At 41.6% G+C, this 16,113-nt stretch overlaps 1 protein-coding gene across 6 annotated transcripts in view; it reads right to left on the minus strand.

The window, feature by feature from the left end:
• Positions 1–16,113, minus strand: part of TTLL7 (tubulin tyrosine ligase like 7) — a 59,469-nt gene that overhangs the window by 21,463 nt on the left and 21,893 nt on the right. For 3 of the 6 annotated variants that reach the window (XR_006414946.1, XM_044432422.1, XM_044432423.1), the window contains exons 10-15: positions 14,521–14,656; positions 13,709–13,795; positions 8,069–8,261; positions 5,351–5,619; positions 2,715–2,843; positions 1,036–1,116 (exon numbers count right to left, since the gene is read on the minus strand). Coding sequence is in view for 4 of the 6 variants with exons in the window: in XM_044432422.1 (XP_044288357.1) it covers positions 1,036–1,116; positions 2,715–2,843; positions 5,351–5,619; positions 8,069–8,261; positions 13,709–13,795; positions 14,521–14,656 (895 nt within the window). In the remaining 2 variants the exon portion in view is untranslated. Of the gene's footprint in view, positions 1–1,035; positions 1,117–2,674; positions 2,844–4,214; positions 4,313–5,350; positions 5,620–8,068; positions 8,262–13,708; positions 13,796–14,520; positions 14,657–16,113 lie in introns of those variants that run through there. The other 3 variants (XR_006414947.1, XM_044432424.1, XM_044432425.1) reach the window with 3 other exon arrangements.

The raw sequence follows: 16,113 nt of genomic DNA on the forward strand, positions 1-16,113 counted from the left end.
GTTTCACACATATCACTCCCCTAGTTAACCCTTTCACACTCTCATAAAAAGTGAGTATTATTTTCTAGAAAAGCTTTAAACACAGAATGCATATATCTTTACCAGTCCAGGTCAACAATATTGCAATGAGCTTAGAAACAGAGATCTGAATGCTTAATCAGTTTTTTTAATCTGCTTCCCCATTCCAAACACTTAAAATACAATCAGTTTTCAACTGATTAACAGAACCATGAAGGCTAGAGAGAGAAAAAGGAATAATTTATTTTTGTTACAGATGAAAACTGGCATTTTCAGGATGGGAGATGAACTAGGGATTCATTTGCTACTTATTCTTTCTGTTATATACTTCACAAAACACCAGATCTAGTCCCAGCAATCACATGCAGCTTATGATTGGCATGTGATGGGGTGCATTTGTCTATGAAAAACTGGCAAAGATCACTTAGTTCACATAAGAGGAAACCACAGTGCTCCCCCAATGAAACAAGTCATGGTGAGACTTGCATTCCTGCGTTCCTCCTCTCCTTCTGTTTCATGCTCATTAGAAAATGACTGAAAGTTTAACAATCTGAAGCAACCACAGCTGCCCACAATGTCCAAAACTGTGTTGCTGTTTTTTGGATTTTCGTTAGTGAGAACAAACCAGGAAACATTGTGGTGTCCGATTCTGATCTGTTCACCAACTGGAGTTTAAACAAGCCAGAGTTCCCCAAGTTTAGATACCAAGAGGAGTTGTGGTTAATGTAAAACAGAAAGCAAAAGAAGGGAAGAGGGAAAGTGATGAGCCTGCAGCTCATTCTTGTGGCTCCCTGTCATATCTCAACTGAGCCTATGGTTTTGGGAATGCACCTTTCAAATGGGCACAGTGCATCCTGCCTCACAGTACATCCTGCCTTCAGGGATACTGAGAATCTACTGAATGAAAGAGTTCATCTCAGGTAGGATAGAACCAGGTTAATGACACATGTAACTAGGACTTATAACAGTGTTGTTTCTAACAGCTTATGCACTGTGAGAGAAGAACATACTGCTCACCTTTCGCTGTTTTACAGAGTCGAGTTTTATTAACCAATATGAGGCCACTTTTGACTTATGGTATTTCCAATTATCCATAATCTGCATCAAATATGAAATATCATATATTAAAATGGCATCATTTGTAAAGAAATCATACAACAAGATAGATACAGTATAGTGTATTAGCAATAAGCTAGGAAATTTAAACAATGTTTTGTCCCCATACTTTTTAACATCTACCTGCAACTGTTGGGTGAGGCCAGCTGAACGAGTGGACTGAGGTGTCACCAATATGCCAGTGGCACCCAGCTCTACCTCGCCTTTTCATCAGACCCAGGTGAGGTGGTAGCTGTCCTGGACTGGTGCCTGAACTCAGTAATGGGCTGGATGGGGGTCAATAAACTAAAGCTGAATCCAGACAAGACAGAGGGGTTGTTGGAGGGCACTCCTGCACTCGAACTAGGACATTTTTAACCTACCCTAAAGGATAAGGTTTGTAGCTTAGGAGTGCTCCTGAACCCCGAGCTGGTCTCCCAGGTGGGCTTGGTGGCCAGGAGCACCTTTCTTCAGCTTCAGCTGATCTCTCAGCTATGTTCCTACTTGGATCAGTGGAGACGTCCTACAGAGATCCACGCACTGGTAACCTCCTACCTGGATTATTGTAATGTACCCTATGTGGGGCTACCTTTGAAAACAGTCTGGACATTACAACTAATACAGAACAGGATAGCACAGCTGCTTAAGTGGAATGGCTGGCAAGAACATGTAATCCTAATCCATGAAGTGTGTGTGCACAGCCATTTCATGCTTTAGATGAAAAATAAATATATCAAGTTCCTCATTCATCTGACCATTTCTTCTGTGAGGCTATTTAGTGATGATTGTGAGACAACATTATACAGAGTGCCAAGCAAGAGAAAGTGGACCCTTAATCCTGAAAGTTATTACTACTGATGTGTGAGGAATCTGCTGAAAGGGTCAAAAATCCAGCAAATTGGCCTGGCTTTGCCCTTTCCAGATTGTAGCCCATCAACACAAGTGTGAACAGGGCATGGTGTTCTACTCTGAAAGCCAGCTGAGATTTGCTGGGGTGGGGGTTAAAGAAGAAAAATCAGTAGAAAACACAGTCACAATTTACATGAAATACAACCACAATTTGCACAATCAATTTTGTCAATATTTTGCACAAACTATGTCCATATTTTGCACAGATTTCCCTGCCTTATGAAAATTACAGTCTGCTTTATGAGCAGTGAGGTGTGTCAAAGTCTTCCTAGTGGGTTGAATTCTTCATCATTGCCTATTTAATGGTACCTCAGCTCACAAACGCCTCAGGTCATGAACTCCGCATCAGGTGATGATCCCGATCATGCCCATCTTCCTGCATGAGCGCAATTGCGGTCATGCTCGGGGGAGGGGGGAGATGGCCGCGATCTTTGTTGTTCTTTGTTTCTTTGTTGTTCTTTGTCACTTTGTTTCAAGTTTTTGTGATGAAAAAATTGTTACAGAACGGATTAACATTATTTACACTGAACTTTATGGGGAAATTTGACTTGGGTCACGATCAATTTGGATTGCGACCAGAGTCGTAGAACAGATTAAGTTCATGAGCCAAGGTACCACTGTACCTGGGCACCACCACTGCCTCACTTGCAACTAAATAATCCCATGGTTGATTTCTTTGCTCCAGTACTTACATCTTCAATTATTAATTCTGCTTCTTCATTCGTTTTCCCTGGGAATCGGATCTTCATATCACTGAAAATTACTAGCGTCTCCTTTGTTAAAGACTCCTCTTGCTCTTTTGTTCTCTGTTGCAGTTCAGTCTGTCAAGACAGAACAACTGGTATTAGCTAGCTGAGGGACACTTTGATATTGATATGGGATTGATATGGGATGTAAAGTTAATGGATGTTTTCCTTTCTAATGCTTTCCTTGTAAGAACCAAGAGGGTAGAAGAAATATAAGTAGAAATATTTAGAATGTTCATGATCCAGTAGAGAAGTCCCATCTAAGCAAGCTAGATTCTCCTAGCACTGGCCTATGGCAAGCTTGGCTTAATGAACACAAACATGTCAAAAGAACAACAAAGAAGTTTCAGACAAAGAAAAGTATCTTAGAGTGGATTAACTAATGAATAGTAATGTTCATAATAAGGCCATCTATGCTTTTCTTCTAAGACATTAAAAGGGGCTTTTGTTACAGTAACAGTGTAATTCTGTTCATGTCAATGCAGAATGAAGTCCCACCGAGTTCAGTGGGTCTCACTTCTGGGTAACTGGCTATGGAATTGCATTCTAAATTAAAGGGGAAGTGATAACTTTCTAAAGTATATGATGCACCTGAGATTATTGATACTGACATATGCTGGAACAAGGAATTGTGATAAACCAATACATAATTATAGACTTTAGTAACATCACTTGTGACACTAAATAGTAATCCTGCCTTGAAATGATGCCAGATACATTACTTTAACAATAACATCTGCTTTGTTGGTTTCCATATATTTTCCTAGGTTAGCAAGTCCAGAAGTCTCATTAGGTCATGCTGATTCCACTAAAATTTACTTCCAAGCTTAGGATCATCACCTCGGTTTCTATTGATTTGTGGAACTGGTATAGAATCAAGCAACAGTTCACTAACGGTGCAACGGTGCAAGTTTGAACAGAAAAGAGGCACACAACTCCTGGCATGCCCCAGCCAGCTGGACCTTGCTCTAAGCTTGCACAGGAAGGTGCCTTAAAGCTAAAATCCTGGGCATTTTTATTTATCTATTCATTCCTTTCATTTTATTTCTATACCACCCAACAGATGAAGCTCTCTGAGTGGTTCACAACAATTAATCAAATACAAAAGAGACAACAGAAATAGAAATGCAATAAAACACAGTATAAAGTTCCAGCATGCAAATTTAAAACAGCTCAAAATTCCAATATAAAAAATAGAAGACAGTTTAAAACATTTAGTGTTAGAAACCAAAAGACAGAAAAAAGCCTTACAACCCCCAGCATTTATTTATTTGATTGATTTCATTTGTACCACAACTTTCTACAAAAAAATGCACTCTGGGTTACACAATTAAAATTGATTAGAACAATAGATCGAGAAGAGGAACATTAGACTAAAAACAATAAAAGCATGACAATTATAGGTTAAAAAATAACAACAACATGCAACCCAACAGATCCACTTACAGGTAAACATTTTCTTGGATGAAACAATCTTTGCCTGTCAGAGCTGGGTCACCAGAGAGGGCAAGAACCTGGCCCCCCTCAAGTAGGAGCTCCATAACCTGGAAGTGGCCACCAAAAATGACTACTTTCAGATCATCACTGGTAAGCAAATTAGTAATCAGTGATGTTTCTACATCAACAAAGTTGCATGCTCCCTTTTAACCATGGCTAGCTGAGGAATGCTGGGAGTTGTAGGCCATTTTTCTACAGAACCATGCGTAGGACTGTGCCCCAAGTCTATTGTAACTTTCATTTCAACAACATACACTTGCTATTTTCCAAATAACTGGGCTTTCAGCCCAGTTTCAGTCACACTTCCCACATTTCAGCTGGGAAGTGTAACTGGAGGTCTTCGCATCATTTCTGGCACAAGTGGTGAGGTGTCTGCTTGTTTGTCTGGCATTATGTCAAAGGAGGGGGTAGGGCACAATAAGGAACCCTCAGTCACCTAGTGAAAATTAAGACAAACCAGCCCTCTTGATTTTGAGGGGCAATCTATATAGTTGATTGACTGGTGCTCTCTTAGCTCCAAATATTTCTTAGGTTGATTGTACACAGCAGACAGCAGGAAAGATGTACAGCAATTAACTTGTGGAAGCACCCCCTCCTCCCAAATCACTCCAAACCTCAGCTCCAAGTTAGCTTCTGATTACACCAGCCCTACCTAGCCTGGTGCCCATCAGATACATTGTTCTACAGTACCCATGATCCCTAGGCAGCACAGCCATTCAGAATTAGATGGGTTGCAATCCAACACTTCTAGAGGGTGTCTAGGAGGAGAAGGCTACACTGCACATTACAATTTTTCTAAATGAACTGGGTATCTCATTTGGAAAGAGGCTGTTGTCTAGAATAAGATGCATAAATAGTCTTAATTTCACCTACAGCACTGGAACTCGTTGCCCAACACAATGGAGCTAGTTGTCCATGTATTTCTCATTGCAAAACTAAAAATGTTAGGTTTGGATAATACAGGAATCACACAGTGGATTCCAAATATTTAGCATCAATTTGCTACCCCACCAGAACATTTTTATTTTATTTTTTTTCTTTTATTTTACAAAATTGAAAGCAATTTTGTAAAAACACTAACTTACCACAGAAGAATGCACAGTACCCAAGTTGGCAGTGTGAGACATTTTGACTGTAGATGAACCTCTGTTTAAAGAGTGTGACCTACTCACAGAAGATGGACGAGAAAGCTGTACAACTGGCTTGGCTGAGAACGGGCGATTTTCAGCAGCTTGTATATTCAAGCCTGAAATGGATCGAGGGCAGCTTACAGAACGCCTGATAGGGCCTGCCAGTGGTGTGGCAGATGCAAAAGATGGGACTTTTTTGAGAGGCCGCTTCCAGTGCATTCTGCCTGCAGAGGAATAAATACATACGGTCAACAAAAGGCTAAACCTCTCTCCTTTGGCAAATCCGCACTTAGATAAGGATTGCTGGACTTGCAGAACCTGTTCAGGACATGCCAGGATCCTCCTTATCTATATATAAACCTATTCGGTTTGGAGCCTTTGGACTGAACCAATGTCAGTCTAATTTAAGTCCCATTCATTTCAGTGGGGCTATCTAAATAGGCTAACACTGGATGCCATTCCTTCTCTCTCCAATTATGCATTGCATAATTATGCACTGCAACTTCTTCCAGGATTCCCATGCTTTCAGCAACATGTGAAGACAGGCTGGAATTGGAGAATATATTCAAACTTGTGGCCCCATGTATACTCTCAAAGGTGGTATTGCCCCATGAGAACTGTATCATGCACTTTTTCTAAACATTTGGATCAGGCAGTAACATGGTTTGTACACGTTTGCTTTTGAACCTTGTAAAGTGCCCATTATGTTGAGAAGTGGTGGAAAGTGGGCCTGTACATTGCAACAACCCTGGAAGGGGAATGTGTGTGGGGATGCTGTGTGTGTTCATGCTGCATGTGGGTCCCCCTCAATGGAAATGGGTGCTGACTCCATCATAACTCATAGCATTTTACTTCCCCACCCCCACAAAGGACTGATAGGAGAAGGGAAAGATTGGTAAGACACACAATGGAGTGAGAATAAACTTTCAAACGCCTTATGGAGACTCTGGAGCCTTGATTCCCACCCCTTTCCGGGCAAAGCTAGCACATCAAAGAGGCTGCACTCAGGTTTTTCCTATTGCTGTGTTAGATCTTCCACAACCGGGACAGCTCTGTTATGGTAGGACAAGCAATCTCTCCATGTAATTCAGAATCTGCACAGACTCGTATAGAATGACTCTTTCTATAGAGTCTATACGATTCACCCCTAGATCTTCGTATTAAAGGATTCCAATTAACATGGAGTGGTGGAGGTTGGTATAAGCTCCCTCAGCAGGACAGGAGCTATTCAAGCCTTTGCGGCATAAGCCAGAGCTGGGCAACTTGTGGTGTCAGGTTTGCTGGCTAGGGCTGATGAAGAGTTATAGGCTAAAATTCTGAAAGCACCAAGCTGCTACAAGGTATGATCTCACCCCCTCAACACCAATGTGAATGGGAAAGAAAAATGGCTTTTGTTCAGCTCAAGCAGGTATGTCAAATGTGCCACCTCTAGAGAGGGCAATCATGGTCACACATACCTAGTGATAGTTAGAATACACTGTATAGAACCTCATCTCTGAAGGTTCAGTGGCCACAAAAGATTGCAGCAAGAGGTTTGACTGGTGCTGCTTTTGCGGGGGAGCATGTTACTCTGTTATATCAACTGCGTGACCTGCCCACCTGTGTACAGGAATAAGTTAGTGTGCCAGTTATCACCAGCATGGGAACCTTCTGCTCTACCAGGCCCACCTGGATGCCCCTTTACCAGTGTTTTACTGTTGACCGAAGCATTTATTATTCCGGCAGGCTTCTGGGTCAGCTACTGCCTGCATGTCTCTGTTTACTGTCTCCTTTCTTTTTATTGTTTTCCAGCTGCCTTTCTGTAGTAACTGTTATTTTTTATTGATGTGAATCATTTGAGTTTTTACTTAAAAGCATTTTTGTATAAACATGCAGACAAGAGAGAGTAAACTACTCTACTACTACTTTTCACAAAGGTGAACAAGAACTGTAACTGCCAGATGCTTCCTGCCACCTTCTCCCTTCTGCCTCAGGTATATTGGATTTGGGGAGTGATATCTTGAGGTAGAAGACCCAGGGCAGTGGGATGTTGAGAGTGATGAACTAGGCACCTGGGAGATCTGGGATCTAATTCCAATTTGGCCATGAAGCTCACTGGGTAACTTTGGGCCAGTCAATCCATCTTAGCCTAACCTCCCTTACAGACTGGTTGCTGTGAGCATAAAATGGAGGAAAGTAAGCCACCTTGGATTCTTCACAAGAGGAAAAAAGGTGGGGTATAAATATGATGATGTAGTAGTAGCAGCTCCCAGTATCTGGGAGGGGTCATGTTGCAGAAGTGTAATCCCCCTTAAAAATTAGACCCAATTTAGCAGTAACTCAACATCCTTCTCACTTTCAGATCTAGAAGTAATTCACAGTGCAGTGGTATTTTAAACAGGGGCCCCCAATATCCATGGCCTGTGACTCCTATGTCACTGAAGCTCTTTATTCATTTTATAGGTTTTACAGGTTCTATCCACGGTGCTCCATGGCAGAGAGTTTACTTTGCAGGTACCGTTCAGCACCATGAAAAAGCTCCTACAATGGATGAGGGAGGTCATGGATATTGGAGTTATCCACCTGCCCTCTTTTACGCTTCAGGAAACAGAAACACCAATTTAATAAAGTATCTTGTTCATGTGAAAACAAAAGCATGTTTTCAGTAAATTAACCTTGTATTAATTAACTTACTGGATCGCTCAATTAATTTCCTATCTTCAAGATCAAATGAAACATTTTTCTCTTTCTTCACATTCTCATCTTCTTTCTCAGCTTCCTCTTCCCATTCAGAAATGTCACTGCTACTTTCACAGCTGCTGCTGCTGCTGCTGTAGTTCTTGCTTTTCTTCATGAACTGTGCACTCTCTGGCATGGAATACAGGGGCTAGGACAGGAGGAAGAGAGAGAAATATGCATTAAAGTTGTTTTTCATCTTTCACTGTAATTTACTTCATCCTGTTGGTGTAACTGACAGTCAGTATATCACTGCAAGAGATGTTAGAGTGAAATCATAAATAACCTGTATGAGAACTAAATCCTGGCAAATTTCACTTAAGTATTGTTATGTGTTTGTGTTAACTTCAATGTTTTGTAGCAAGTGCGGGATTGAATTAAGTTGCTAATTTAAAAAAACAAATGAACTTCTACTTCATCCAATAGGACAATCATCAAACCAATCCCGAGCACTTTTAAGTTGCAATAACTTGAATGTAGCCTGACCGGACACAAAAAAGAGCAGGGTTCCTACATTTGCAACAGTTGTACAGAGAGAGAACTTAAGCAGCACTTTAAAGCGCCCATCTTTGGCAGGATCATGCCCCACTTTGTCATTTTAACAAGCTCTTGTTTTAAGGAGTTGGACGGACAAGTATGAGTGTTTGAACCCTAGCAAAAGAAGTATTAAACATTTGTTTGACTTTCTTTCATGGCTGGACTACATGAAACCCCCTTTTGCTGCCAACAGTTGTCTTGCCATGCAATTACATCAGAGTTCATTATATGTTATGTTATGTAACACACACATTTACATTAGATATTAAATGTAGCTAACACAAAGCAGACACTTGCCATCAGGACAACCAGCAGCGAAGCTGGGGATAATTCCAGAAAATCAAACATTTTAACTTTAAAATATTTTATTGATTGATTGATTGATTTAGCTGCCCAATTAGCCATAGGCTCTGCTGCTGCTTTGTTCATTCGCAAAGTTGTTGACCGCCAGCTTTCATATAATCAAACATAATAAAATCAACACTCCAATAAAAAATACTATCAATAAAATTAATAGTAATAAAAACAGCAGCCAGTAATAATAAAATATAAGATAAACAGCAAAATGATGAATTAATAAACTGAGAGGGGGATATAAAGCAATTATCCAATAAATCGCAACCAATGTACAAGGGTCTAGGAAGCAGTCCAACAACTTTCCAATGTTTCCGGCCTGAGCTCCCTACAGACAGATCACTTCATCACCAGTGCCATTTCCTCTGCAACACCAGTTCCTCATGACAGGCTCTCATGGTGCACTGGTGATCACATGACTCTTTTGCTCATGGAGATGACTGCGACTACATGACTGCCCACTTGCCACACTACAGGGAATAGCGCCAACAGAAAAACTGTACACTCCCACCACCATCAGATGGGATAGGAAGCTGCCAAGCCATCATATTGCCTTCTTCTACTGGCAGCAACTCTCCACAGTCTTTCGGAAGAGTCTTTTCCATCACCCATTTGCCTGGTGATTTAGCAGGAGAGGCCACAGGTTCCACTTGCAATGGTTAACATGCCAAGCGGGTGCCCTGTCACTGCGCTATGGCCCTTCTCCATCCTGGCTGAGTGGGAAAGCAGCTCACAGAGGAGTGACTGCACCAGCAGCTCCATCAAAACATGGCAGATGGATCAGGCACAGAGTGACTGATGTTCCACTCTCACATATGTATCCTGCTGCCTGGCAATATCTTATCCATTTTCTCACACAAGAACATGAACAAATAGGTGGATTACAGCACCTGGTATACTGAAATGTTTAAATGTCAATTTACACGGCTAATTCTCTCCCTTGACATGGTAATTTGTTGTCCAGTCACACTTGGGTTAAGACTGAAATCCATCTGCGTATTACAATAAAGTGGCAGCAGCTACTTTTTCCATCTTATTCGGAAGTAAGCAGCAGGGGCCCAACCTGGATTTAGACCTTAGCACGAAGGCTGGGCAGGGAACTTTAATTGTTCATCATCAGGTGTCACCCTAATCCAGACTGGGTGGGTTGCTTGTCAGGATCTACAGAGCAATGCCACTCCCCCTGGCAGCCTGAGAGAGAAGGCAGCCTGGTCAAACTTGCCTGGTCAAACTTGCAAGTGCTTGCAGGATTGGCATCGGGTCTGTTGGCTCTTGCAGGCTGGGGGCTAGTGCAATCATGCAGAGCAGCTGGGACCTATGGGAGGCTCTACAAAAGGCTTCTCAGGCCTGCCTCGGTCTGCCACAATACAGTTCTTGGTGGTGACTGCTTTGTGGCCATGCCATGCCACTGCCCTTTGCCTGCTCCTGAATTTGTCTTTGCCTCTGGTCTAACTATTTCTTGCTGAGTTTTCCATCCATCCCCATCACCTCTGGTTCTGGTGTTCCATTTGAGGAGACCTACTACTCATGTCTTGGAGCTGACACTCCATCTGCAATTTCCACCGGCAAAAAAGCCTCCATTAAAATGAAGCATTTGGAGGCAATCCAAATTATAGCCACATGAGGGCAAAATTAGAGAACACTCAACTCCCACATTAGGATCCTACTTAAGTTCCCTCCCTGTTAGAGGGACAAAAAGTAGATCTCCAGATGTTTAAAACTGCAGCCCCCAGTATTTTGACCATGTTGGCAAGGGCTTATTTATTTAGAACATTTGTATGCCACCCAATTGTGCCACAGCACCTCTGGGCGGTTTATGTTAGATTGTCCAAAACATTGGTTGATATGCTTACTTTTGAATAAGGAAAGTAATGTGGAGGCTGACCCTGATATGGAATCAAGTTGTGTGAAATCAACTATTGTTCACCAGAAAGACAGACCCATGCTAAATCCTTCTCATGCTCCAGGGTAATGAAGTGGGGTTGATCCTACCTGAAATAATGGAATCTTACTATTTCCTGTTCAACTTTTCTTGCCTAGCCATTTGTGAGATTCAGTCTTTGGAATAAAAATGGTAAGAACTTTTCATGGATCTGATCCCAGCTGGCTCTCCAACTATGACCACACAGTGATGATGCAGTTCAGCCATGATCATCTCAAACACTGGTGAAACGGGCCACATATGTACAGTAGCAGATACGGAGAAGTGGCAAGAAACAGCAGTACTTTGCCAGTGGAAAGTCACAAATGAGAGCCCAGGTCCAAATTAAATGCTGAGAAATATGGTGATACAAAAGTGATACAAGTCTTTCAATGATCTCGGAAAAGGGTTTTCACAGGTATAGAAATAGCTGCACATATTAAGCGACTGAACTCTTCTTCTTGTTCATTAATATAATGTTCCAGTACCAGCTATTTACAATTCAGAAAGATTTTTTAAAGGATCAAGCCACTGTTGGACAATAGTACTCTAAACCATGGACGCAGGACGTGGTCTGGCAAGTCTCAGTGTAATCCTGTATGCATTTGAGATGTTATATACACTCAGGGTCATTTATCTTCCAAAATGCAATGCAAGGGAAAGCAAGAGATAGAAAGAGGAAAAAAACAGCCAAAGGAACAATAGACAAGGTCAGATAATTGTCCTTCCTCTCTCCATAAAGCAGACACAAAACAGAACATCGGCATGAACCATTCTCTTGGAACCTATCATTTGTTGTGAGATGACTGCCCTCCTCAGCCTTTCCTGTTAATCCTTTTACCAGCTGAGCAGTTAAAGTTTTTATTTGCCTGTTTTGCGTCCATTCCTACATGAAAAGTAGGTCACTCAAAATAAAGTAACCAATTTATCTTTTTACTGCTGTGCAGCTCTCTCAGCTGAAGCCTGGGTCATGCCCTGTAGTCCCTTGGAGAGCCCTCAGTCCTCTTGTTAATGTGGCACCCTGGTGGAGCAGCAAGGGAAGCCCAAGTAAACGCTGTCTAAGGGCCCAGCTTTACCATCAAGACTAAACTCACCTGAAAACATCCCAGTGAATTAGTAGCTGCCCCCACCTACCAAATGAACAGAGCAGTACAACTCTTAAGTATTTTGAGAAGCAGGAAGAGGAGCGTGAGGAAGGTACCAGGTCACTCTGCCAGTTCCCAAGCTCTGTCCACCCAACAGAGTAGCCTGTTCAAAACTTAGCCAAGAAGCCCAAAGCAATAAATATAAGAGAGATCCAGTCATTCAGAACCTGCCCATGTTGAAACTAAGGATGATCGAGGGACTTGATATTTGCAGATTTCAATGTAAACTGCCATGCTATGCTCTACTACCACCAGACAAAGGTGCAAATCAGAAAAACCATTGGACTTTGCATTTCCTCAAATACTGTGACACACTTCTCAGCTTCAAAATGTATGACTATGTATATTAACTCCTTCATGGATCACTGCCTTGTCATGGTGAAGGAGCTTGCGTAGCTCAATGAAGCTATGAGCTATGCCGAGCAGGGCCACCCAAGCGGACAGATCATAGCAGAGAGCTCTGACAAAACGTGATCCACTGGAGAAGGAAATGGCAACCCACTCCAGTATCTTTGCCATGAAAACCCCATGGACAGTACCAAAAGGCAAAAAGATATGACGCCGGAAGATGAGCCCCTCAGGTTGGAAGGTGTCCAATATGCTACTGGGGAAGAGCGGAGGGCTAGTACTAGTAGCACCAGAAAGAATGAAGCGACTGGGTCAAAGCCGAAAGGACACTCAGTTGCTGATGTATCTGGTGGTGAAAGGAGAGTCCGATGCTGTAAAGATCTATACTCCATAGGAACCTGGAAGATCCATGAATCAAGGTAAGCTCGAAGAGGGAGAGGAACTAGAGATCAAATTGCCAACATACACTGGATCATGGAGAAAGCTAGGGAGTTCCAGAAAAAAATCTGTTTCATTGACCATGCTAAAGCCTTTGATTGTGTGGATCACAACCAAAGAAAAGTTATATAAAATGTTTATAGATGGTATTTGTCGGTTAGCTAAAATGTTGCCAGATATGTCAAACAGATGTTGGAAATGTAAACATCATGTGGGTACTTTTTACCATATGTGGTGGACTTGTGAATATGTGAAAAAGTATTGGTTTAAAATACATAAATGGCTTGAGGAAATGCTACAAAAACCCCTAGCTTTCAAACCTGAAATTTTCTTGTTAGGTATTGTACCGGAAAATAATAGCAAACAAGAAATGTATTTGATACTACATTTAATCACAGCAGCGAGTATTGCTCTTGCTCAATACTGGAAGAGGAACTACCCACTGAGAAACTGATTTTAAAAAAGATTCTGGACTGTGCAGAAATGGACAGATTGACTCTATTATTGAAGGAGAAAGAAGATACTGACTTCTATCAGACTTGGGAGCTTTTTTACGAGTGGCTGGAGAAATGGGACTTGACTTAGATTTAAAGATGTCTTTAAATTTTTATAAATCGATTTGAATATGATTATCGAATGTTTAAAAGATATGTTATAGGGGGCTGACCCAGTACGTCCAATGTATTTGATGATTGATTTTTTTTTAGTTTTTATTTTAAAATTTAATAAAAATGTGCAAAAAAAAAAAGACCACTTACCTTGTCATTCATGGCTCTGCCTGCTACATCCCCAAATCCCTCCTGTCCCAAATTCCAACATGTTTAAATGCAGATACATGCCACTTCAATGAAATACCTTCGGTCCACGTGGCCTGACAGTTTTTCCCATTAGTTTCTCATCATCCAGTTCACATTGTTCCAGAAGATCCAATATGTCCTCCTCCTGAATTAAGATAAAGCTAGAGTCATCCAAAAACGGTTGCATTAGCAAAGTAACATTCTGATTGGCATCCAACAGGAGTTGGCTTCCAAAATGTAAGACTAGCATAGATCTGCGAGAATCTAGTGAGCTTAGCTGAGCTAATATAGTTCTGATTTTGTTATCTACCATTAATGCCTCCAAACCTATCCACACACATGTTAAATATATAAATCTGTAGGCAGCATAAATTTAATTGATGGAAGCCGCAGCCAGCTCTGCTATACTGGAATTTCAAGACATTGTTTGGTATTAGGGCCATCTAAAAAGTGTACCTGAAGCAAAGAAAAGCATGTTTCAATTAATTTTATCCTTAAATGGCTGGCTGTGGGATATTTCTTCTGCCTGCCGCAACTTTTTCCTAGAACCTTCAAAGTCACATTCTTCTGGAACACTTGTATAAAATCAGTAGCGATGCAGTAGAAGGCACACTAGAGACAGCCCTTTGCCAACAGAATGCCTGGTTTGGGCAAGTGAGTTATTTTGCTAGAGTGAGGCAAGCTATCAGAAACACTTCTTCCACAGGACTCTTTGGATACAGCATACCACACAAGGTGGAAGTTAGGGTAGTCGGGAGATGAATTTTATGGAAAACTTCAACAAAATACTTTCATTAACACTTGACACTGCACATTGGAACAGGTTAGGAAAAATGCAAGTTGTACATTAATGGTTACACTCATTGGTACCTTCATCTTCTTTAGAGGGTTGTTCAACTCCCGTTGAAGGGATGCTGCTCTCCCAGCAAGGAAGGTCTGAAAGGCAGCGGCTAACAAACCTTCATATTTTTCAAGTAGTAGCTTGTCATCAGGTGGGTAAATACGCCTACAATTTCAATAAAAGAAAAACTATGAAATGTAGGTAGGGTACAGAATCCACGGAGAACATCTCTTACACACAGACTATAGTGAAATAAACAGGGGTTGCACAAGAGCAGAAGAATACAGCTCCCATTCAGTTCCATGGGGCATGCAGATGAAATTCTTCCAGGGGCTTAATTAGCTATAATATTTAATATAATATCCCATATTATATTGATAGTATATAGTATATATCAATATAATAGATAGTATAAAAAATCCCAAAGTGGTTCACATTAGTATGTATATGTTATGCAATATAAAATAATCCATTATTCAGTACTTTACAAGAATCACAGTATAACTGCGCATGGACAGAATCCATTACAGGTCAGAAAGAGCCTGGGTGAACAAGTAAGTTCTCAAGAGACATCTGAAAGGGGGCACAGTCTCTTCTGCGGGAACTGGGCATGGGAGAACGTTCCAGAGGGGAGGTGCCACCACTGAGAAGGCCTTCTTGCATTCTGCCAGTCTATCAGTCAAAAAGATCCTCTGCTAGCAGATTCATTTTGCTTTTACCACAAATATGAAACATACATTGTAAAAGCTCTCACACTAATTAAATGACTGCATATGTGACTTAACTAGGAAGCTTGGGGTTGGGGAGGGGAGGGGAGGGGTTACTAACCACAAAAAGAAAAAAAGGAACATGTGTGAAAATATGGAGGGTTAAAAATCTGAATACACACTGAAATGTCATCTTCAGGTATGCATGAGACATGAAATAGTAATAAGATATTGCAGTCATAATTCAGAATCTTAAAATGAGTTCAAGAGGCAGTAAATGCTACAAAAGGCAGCAGGAAAGGCCATTGCTTGCCCACGTTTTCTTTAAAAATGCAGACACACAACTCTGTCAGTCCTGTGTTGCTTCATTAGGCTGGGTGACTCTCCACCCGCTCGTGCATTGCCTGTCACCTGTACTGAGCCCAGGCCTGAGCCTCTGTGTATGCCAGCATCACATGCTGCACTCTAGGCCAAACAGGTTGGGCACCCCTGCATTACAGATTGCTGGACCAACCCTGATATAAACGCTTGTTCCTCTGGACTGCTTAGTACAGGTTTAGGTAGACCAACACTCTGATTCAGTGTTTTATTTGCTTTTTTTCCTCCAAGGTGTGTATTTCTTTTTTATGCTTACCAAATGAGCTTTCTGGACTGGACACTCGCTCACATATTGACACTACATAGACCAGTCTTCCCCAGCCTAGTTCCCCCAAACCCCAGCTCACATCCCCCTCAGCAAGTATAGCCTATGGTTAGGAATGATGGGAGTTCAGAAGTCCAAAACTTCTGAAGGGCACCGGGCTGGATTAGAGTATTTGAGCTATGGCATGGTTTGCCCTAATGGGTGATGAGCCAAAGCTAAATGGCAAGAAACTGGGAGCTTGGCTGCCATCTCCCTTTAGCCAAGCAAACTAA

This window comes from Varanus komodoensis, unplaced genomic scaffold (genome assembly GCF_004798865.1).
Source record: "Varanus komodoensis strain SLA01 unplaced genomic scaffold, ASM479886v1 scaffold24, whole genome shotgun sequence".
NCBI classification, from domain to species: domain Eukaryota; kingdom Metazoa; phylum Chordata; class Lepidosauria; order Squamata; family Varanidae; genus Varanus; species Varanus komodoensis.